The following is a 7,248-nucleotide window of genomic DNA, read 5'->3' on the forward strand; positions in this document are numbered from 1 at the left end:
CTCGGAATTCGGATTCACGGACGAAGTCGAAGTGTCAATTTTTGTGGGGGTCGTTCAATGAAGTGAATATGTTTCGCAACCACTATTAAGCGAAGAGGAGTGGAAATTCGCGCTGGGAAGTAGTTTCCGTCTGTCGTCGTCGTCGCCGTAGGCGAAGAGGTGAGCCAAAAGTCTCGCGTGGTACCGGTTTGCCGGAAGTGTTGACCTTACGTTGACGTTTTATGTGTTGCTTTGGTGCACTATCCCAGGTCGGAACTTTACTACTAATTGCCTACCTGCCCTCGCATACCGAACGCGGCTTTCGAATGCGGGCGAAGAAAATTGAATTTGCGTACTTGACACGACGTTTTTCACGAAACTCGGTGCTGAAACCCTAGCCTGGAAGGATGCAATATTTACAACGCATCACCCGGGAATTTTATTTCACCCATTATGTAATGATGAGAAACTTGTACTTCAACGGGACGAGTCAGGGAACATCATTATCACCCAATGCGATTACGGGAGCGGCCGAGTGTTTCCCGGTGTCGAAAGAAAAAAATTACATTTGTTGAGTTATTGCAACAATAAAGTTGTTGCGAAATTGACGAAAGTAATACACACTTGTTAACAAAAATGTACGGTTTTCGTAAGTTATTAACATTATTTATCTTTATTAGAACAGACAGAGCAATATTTAGCACCAACTTTACACTAACGTTTGTGCACTGTTAGGGTTCGCATAGAAACCAATGAATCGAAATTGTGAGTGAACAAATAAAATTAGAAAAATGCGAAAGTACGGTGCAAAACGTTTCAACATCGTCCGGAATGATAAAACAGTCGAAAAGATTTTAAATTTTCAAAAAAGGAACTTGCACGCAAGAAATGCGTGACCGCCCAATTGACATTCGAGCATTCGAGCAGACTTGCTTCGTTTTTTATCGAGCAAGCGACTGTCAGTGACGATCGTCGCGTGCAACACCGGTAAATAAACATAAACTTTAGTCCTGAATTATTTTGTCCGCTAAGTCTCGCGATGGCGAACATTCTGCTCAGTGAAGCAGAGAAAACCTACATCCTCCACGGAATACAGGTGAGTAGAAACAGACGGTATGGTTGCAACTCTTTGAACTAACTTCGTGCTTCTCGATTGCCTCGCTGGCAACAGAAAAACTATCGCAACGATGGAAGAACGAACCGTGATTATCGCCCGATGGAGCTCGAATCGGACATCGTCGTGCATGCTTCCGGTTCGACCCGTCTCCGGCTTGCCAACACAGACATTTTGGTGGGTGTGAAGGCAGAAATTGATAAACCGCTCCCGGATCGACCGAACGAGGGACGGATAGATTTCTTCATCGATTGTTCCGCGAACGCGACCCCCGAATTCGAAGGGCGGGGAGGCGAACAGTTGGCCACGGAGATATCGAACACGCTTGCGAGAGCATACGACTCACGGCGAGGGTTCGATCTGTCCGGTCTCTGCATTCTGGCGAAACATCAGTGCTGGAGGCTTTACGTCGATGTGCTGGTCCTGGAATGCGGTGGCAATCTTTTCGATGCTGTGTCGCTAGCGGTGAAGGGTGCCCTGTACAACACCCGTGTTCCGCGAGTGTCGACGGCCATGCTGGACGGTGGCTCGATGGATCTGATCCTCACCGACGATCCGTACGATTGCGAGCGGTTGGATGTGACCACGGCACCGCTTCTGGTGACGGTATGCAAGATTGGCGACCAGTGTGTCGTCGATCCGTCGGCAGAGGAGGAAGAGTGCAGTGCGGTCAGTGTTGTGGTGGGTGTTTCCTGCTGTCCCGAGGGCAAACAGAACATTACGACAGTGCGAACGTCCGGCGATGGTTCTGTGCACATGGACACGCTGAAAAAGTGTTTCGATCTCGCCGTCAGTGCTGCTTCGTACCTGGACAAAGCAATTATCAGTGCGCTGAAGGAAGACGAAACTAGAAACTCCAAAGGGCTGGGTAAACGTGAGATATATGGATTTTTGAAATAAATAGTCCTTGGTAAGGTAGCGCTCCGTTACCATTGATGCTGAATTTGAAGAAACTTGTATTAAATCTGGCTCGATTGTCACATGCTGCTTTATTTCTTCAACTTTAAAAAGACGATAGACCCCAGCAGAAGCAAACAAGTTCCGATTTTGTATGCCTTCGAGAATCGGTTTGGGATTAGCTGGGGCTCCACTCGAAGCACCGGTTTAGGAGAGGACACCTTGTGCTGCTTTAATATCTGCGCCCGACACGAACGAACCAACGTCTTGAAACGGTGAATATCTTGCTGCAGGTTTGAAGCTTTTGTGACAGTCTCGAAAACCTTCGTACCGTCTCGTCCATCGACAAGTTGCTGCGTGTGCAACAACGTGCTGTGTAGCACGGTGACGTGTTTTAGCAAGTTTCCCAAGAGCTCCAGCACGTCGTAAGCGCTAAAAAGATATGTCGGAATCAATAATTAGAACTCTCCGAGGGGCGAGAAGATCGAAACTCACTCAACGGTTCCGGCTGCCCTCAATACGTCGAGGCTGCTGTTGGACCAGGGTTGCAGATGAAAGTCGTACAGTGCCAACAGTATCCTTTTGCGCTGGATCGGATACTTAATACCAATGTCACGCAGCCGATCATCGGTCATGGTTAGGAAATCGAACAGACCAATGTCTTGCTTTGCGAAAAAAGGCATCAGTTTTTCGCTATCGGCACCGAACAGCAGTCCGTCAATTTCCCAATGGTATTCCGGCGGTTGCCCCTCTGTTTCACCGTGAACCAGATCCCGACAGTGCGAAAACACACTGTATTTGGTGGGCAGTTCGTAGATTTCTTCTTCCGCAGGAAAAAGTGCCAGTATCTCCATGTTGTTCTCGAAGACCGCATACTGCCGGGGGGTGTACTTTTTTCGATTGACGATATTAAAATCAACTCCAGCACGCAGTAGCACCTTCACTATCTCGCAATGATTGTTCATTACAGCAAGGAACAGAGCCTGGGGAAAAAGATCATTCAGCATGGCCACTATTGAAAGCGGTAACTACAAGTACGACCGTGGCGACTACGACTACGTACCGTGTTTCCATCTCTGTCCACGGTTGTTAGCGGCGATTCGCCAACAATTTCCTCCACCACCGGCAAATGGCCACGCTGGCAGGCAAACATAAGCGGAGTGCTACCGTACTGGTCCATTACTTCGATGTGTGCACCGGCCTCTAGCAACAAGCGAACGATGGGATAGACCTGGTCAGTGGGTTTTGAAGATTGGCAGGCTTTCATCAGGGCCGTTTCCATGTTGTAGGCCTGATTGACGTCGACTTTTTCCTCGCTGAATAGATATTCCAGAATGGCACGGTGTGCATGGAGGCAGACGTAAAAAATCACGGGCCATCCGCGGCACATCATTCTATCGCGGCGCCGGCGATACGCGTCCAGTTGCAAAATTCGTTTCGTTTCCTCCAAGTTTCCCTCGCAAAGCGCATTGTGCAACAGGTTTTCGTAATCCTCTTCCGGTTTGTGGCGTTCATTTGATTTCTTATTTCCAAGAAGCAAACAGTAGAACTCGTGTTAGCGTGAATGTGGACGTGTGCATGAGCACAATACCTTAGTGCAAGGATTCGAAATGAATCCATACTCGTCGAAATCATCCTCATCCGAATCTTCATATCCTGCCGGGACGAAGCGGGTCATGGTGGGGTACGAATTTACACTATTCCGCTGGTTTTACACTATGCCGGAACAGGTTCGGGCAACTCAAATGGTTTACAAACGAGCCGGCAAAAGAACGCCGTTCTTGGTGCTGTCAACGTTGACAGCACAGATACAAAGCTGCCAAATACCCTGCCGTTCAAAAGTTTTTGAACGGCGTTTTATTTGTTGTTTGAAATTGGCAGATTGCATACCTTAGGCGCAGTTATAAATGTTCCAGTAAGATATTTTACACAAACCCAACATGAACGGTAAAAACAAGGAGACTCAAGGTCAAGACGCAAGCGAACGGTGATGATTTCCTGTCCAAAGCGAGCCCCAGCTGTGGAAAGGTGGGTGGTTTTTAACGGTGATATTAAGAACGTGGATAAAACAATGGAACAGAAGTCAGGAGTCAGTGGTGGCGGTTGTTTCTCTTAAGACCCTCGGCCTGTATTTATTTCCTGAATAAATTTTCTGAAAACCGCAAAAGTCGTCGGTAGAATTTTCTTTATTTCCGCTGGAATTGGAAAGAAATTGGCCCCCGAAAGAAATTGGGGACTAATCTCCACAGGGAAGTAAAGAGGACAGACAGATCTCTTTCTAATCAGGGGCTACCTTCGCGGTGCTACATGGAGGCCTATTAATAGGTCAATTGAAGATATCGCTGGAACCGGTTCTTCTTCGAGAGAAGTTTGACCCATACGCACCTTGTCGACGGAGCTGTCGATCCGATGTCACCAGGAAGTCGGATCCTGTGAAGCACCAGATCATCGAGAAATGAGAATGAAATGAGACGAGGCGACGCACGCCGGGAACGGCTAGTAGCAATATAAAAAACCGAAACCAACATGCAGTTCATCTTTCCATAAGCCCCTTTTACCAGGCAGACCTTGATCTACGACCTTCAGAAGGGGTGCGAAATATGCGAAAATTCTCATGCTTTTGCTACCTTTTTCCACTTTGCACGTTTCTGTTCAGTTCCATGGGGCGCCAATCTCAGCTGCAGTGTCGTGTAATGTAAAACCAGTCCATAGTTAGTTATTACCTGGAGCAGCAACGAGTGGAAAGATCAATTACCCGACTGATGGACACGGTATTTGTTGCTCAAAAACGCTGCTCAGTGATGCAATAGGACAGAAGTTTTATACACTAGTGTTTCGGTTTTCATAGGAGTTCGACACCAAACGTACCGCGGATGGATGGTTGAAGCGGGTGGAACGACGTAAGGAGCTGGCTATTCTGAACGAGTATGACGACGACCAACCGGTGGATGCGGTGCTGGCCAAGCGTGGATCGTGGACAGGTCGATACGATTTTCTCCTATCGTTGCTAGGCTACTCTGTGGGCTTGGGAAATGTGTGGAGATTTCCTTACCTCTGCTACAGCAATGGAGGAGGTAGGAGCATTTGACAATCGAGTATGTGTTCAGCAGTTATTGACCGAGATTCGTCCGCAGGAGCGTTTCTTTTACCTTTTGCCGTTATGCTGGTCATCGCCGGACTACCGCTGATGTTCATGGAGCTCTCGCTGGCACAGTACGCGGGACTAGGTCCGGCAATTCTGTTCAAGCGGCTTGCTCCTCTAATGGAAGGGATGGGCTACGCCATGATACTAATAGCCGGCACAGTTATGCTCTACTATAATGTAATCATCGCGTGGACCGTCTACTATATGACTGTTTCGTTCGAGGTTCCACTACCGTGGAGAGGATGTCAGCAGGAATGGGCGAGTGAACACTGTTTCTCGTACGAGGAGGAAGATGACTGTTTGGCCAGCAAGGGAATTTACTACATGGCCACTTGCTTCCCAGCCGGACAGATCGACTCACTGAACGTGTCCATTCGCACACCGAAGAGGCCCCCTGCGGAAGAGTTTTTCAGGTGACCACGACCGTAAAGATCAAACTTTCCAAGCGCTTAATGATAGTTACTAGAAGGGCCTTGCGCAGCTATACCGATAAACTATGCCGTCTAGCTTTGCCTAGGTATCAATTTCGTACCAGTTGCATATAAGAATTGAAATGTAAATTGCGCTCATTCCAGAAACTACTTTCTGCAGCTTTCTCCCGGTATCGAGCAAACGGGAACAATTAACCAACGATTGGCACTCTGTCTGCTAGTGGCATGGATCATCGTCTTCCTTTGCCTCTGCCGAGGCGTAAAAAGTTCCGGAAAGGTTGTCTACTTCACCGCACTGTTCCCATACGTCGTTCTGACAATGCTGTTGATTCGCGGATTGACGTTACCGGGAGCGTACGATGGAATCATGTACTATCTGCGTCCGGACTGGGAGAAACTCCAGACCGCCCAGATATGGGGGGACGCTGCGGTGCAGATCTTTTTCTCACTCAGCCCAGCCTGGGGCGGACTGCTCACGCTCGCGTCGTACAATCGCTTCGATAACAACTGCTACCGGGACGCGATTGTCGTGGCCATTTCCAACATTCTCACCTCGTTCTTCGCAGGATTTGTAATCTTTGCCATTATTGGATTTTTGGCCCACGAGTTGAACACTGACGTCACGAGCGTCATCGATCAAGGAGCGGGGCTGGCATTCGTGGTATTTCCCGAGCTCGTTGCTAAACTGCAAATGCCTCGACTATGGTCGGTGCTGTTTTTCTTCATGCTACTGACGCTCGGGCTTGACTCACAATTTACTCTGATGGAGACGGTCGTCACGGCGATCCTGGACACGTTCCCGAACTGGCGTCGCAGAAAGTTGGCGGTTGTTTCTGCTGTCAGCGTAGCGGGATACATTGGAGGACTAGTCTTTATAACCAATGTTGGTAGCTAGAGCAATGTTGTTGATATGTTTATAGATTTTAATCGTATTGTTCTACTTGATCTACGCGAACAGAGCGGCATGTACTGGTTTCAGCTGGTCGATAAGTACGCCGCCAATTGGTCGGTCTTACTGATAGCCACTAGCGAGTGCATCCTCATCGGTTGGATCTATGGTGCCGAACAATTCATTCACAACATTGAGCAAATGTTAGGCAAACGATCAGCCTGGTTCCACCGCTTTTGGATAACGATCTGGAAATACGTAACTCCAATGACTCTGGCTGTAAGTGTAGGAGCCTGTAAGTATCGAGGAACCGTATTTTAGCTTTTTTGCTCGGATTTCAGTTCATATTGTGCTTCAACTGGCTTCAATATAAGCCTTTAACGTACGGACGGTATGTGTATCCCTATTGGGCCGACTTGGTGGGCTGGATAATTGCGTTGTTCCCCTTCGGGCTCATAGTGTTGGTGGCAATGATCAAAATACTACATCTCCCGGGCTCCATTAAACTACAGGTAAGTGCCATCTTACGCCCTGCCGTCAACAATATGATCAATTAGTGCAACCACCCACTGTGTCGCAGAGTGTTCAGCAATTACTAAAGCCTAGCAGATTTTGGAAGCCGGCCCATCCCAGACTGGCATCTGAAATGGAGTATGAAAATAGCGGTGGTATTGAGCTGTAACGTAGACGCTGGCCGAGCCTGTCATAATTTATTCAACAACGAATTTCATTGTGTCCTAAGAGAACGACCTACAACGTCACTTCTACAAGAAAATAGTTACGGCTGTTAGAA

General features: G+C 48.0%; 3 protein-coding genes across 3 annotated transcripts; 2 read left to right on the plus strand and 1 right to left on the minus strand.

The window, feature by feature from the left end:
* Positions 1–1,018: 1,018 nt before the first annotated feature.
* Positions 1,019–1,994, plus strand: LOC128267884 (exosome complex exonuclease RRP42). The gene is made up of 2 exons (XM_053004832.1): positions 1,019–1,075; positions 1,151–1,994. The coding sequence occupies exons 1-2, from the start codon at positions 1,019–1,021 to the stop codon at positions 1,991–1,993; spliced, it is 900 nt and encodes a 299-aa protein (XP_052860792.1). The 3' UTR covers position 1,994.
* An 88-nt stretch (positions 1,995–2,082) lies between these two features.
* Positions 2,083–3,708, minus strand: LOC128278819 (uncharacterized). Its single transcript, XM_053017546.1, has 4 exons — positions 3,582–3,708; positions 3,054–3,512; positions 2,486–2,973; positions 2,083–2,422 (listed from the first exon to the last, which is right to left on the minus strand). The coding sequence occupies exons 1-4, from the start codon at positions 3,666–3,668 to the stop codon at positions 2,083–2,085; spliced, it is 1,374 nt and encodes a 457-aa protein (XP_052873506.1). The 5' UTR covers positions 3,669–3,708.
* Positions 3,709–4,752: 1,044 nt separating this feature from the next.
* On the plus strand, positions 4,753–7,137 carry LOC128278820 (sodium- and chloride-dependent glycine transporter 1-like). Its single transcript, XM_053017547.1, has 7 exons — positions 4,753–4,761; positions 4,839–5,064; positions 5,125–5,548; positions 5,711–6,449; positions 6,525–6,734; positions 6,797–6,967; positions 7,036–7,137. Exons 1-7 carry the CDS (start codon positions 4,753–4,755, stop codon positions 7,135–7,137), a joined length of 1,881 nt encoding a protein of 626 aa, XP_052873507.1.
* The last annotated feature ends 111 nt before the right edge of the window (positions 7,138–7,248 follow it).

Source organism: Anopheles cruzii, chromosome 2, assembly GCF_943734635.1.
Source record: "Anopheles cruzii chromosome 2, idAnoCruzAS_RS32_06, whole genome shotgun sequence".
In the NCBI taxonomy this organism is placed as follows: domain Eukaryota; kingdom Metazoa; phylum Arthropoda; class Insecta; order Diptera; family Culicidae; genus Anopheles; species Anopheles cruzii.

What these genes read in the sequence shown, in the direction of transcription:
- LOC128267884 (XM_053004832.1), top strand. Translation starts at nt 1,019, where the DNA reads ATGGCGAACATTCTGCTCAGTGAAGCAGAGAAAACCTACATCCTCCAC. An exon ending in ACATCCTCCACGGAATACAG is followed by an intron (nt 1,076 to 1,150) that starts GTGAGTAGAAAC and finishes CGCTGGCAACAG; the next exon opens with AAAAACTATCGCAACGATGG.
- LOC128278819 (XM_053017546.1), bottom strand. Translation starts at nt 3,668, where the DNA reads ATGACCCGCTTCGTCCCGGCAGGATATGAAGATTCGGATGAGGATGAT. An exon ending in TGGACAGAGATGGAAACACG is followed by an intron (nt 2,974 to 3,053) that starts GTACGTAGTCGT and finishes CTTTTTCCCCAG; the next exon opens with GCTCTGTTCCTTGCTGTAAT. An exon ending in AGGGCAGCCGGAACCGTTGA is followed by an intron (nt 2,423 to 2,485) that starts GTGAGTTTCGAT and finishes ATATCTTTTTAG; the next exon opens with CGCTTACGACGTGCTGGAGC.
- LOC128278820 (XM_053017547.1), top strand. An exon ending in GACTAGTCTTTATAACCAAT is followed by an intron (nt 6,450 to 6,524) that starts GTTGGTAGCTAG and finishes CTACGCGAACAG; the next exon opens with AGCGGCATGTACTGGTTTCA. An exon ending in CGGGCTCCATTAAACTACAG is followed by an intron (nt 6,968 to 7,035) that starts GTAAGTGCCATC and finishes ACTGTGTCGCAG; the next exon opens with AGTGTTCAGCAATTACTAAA.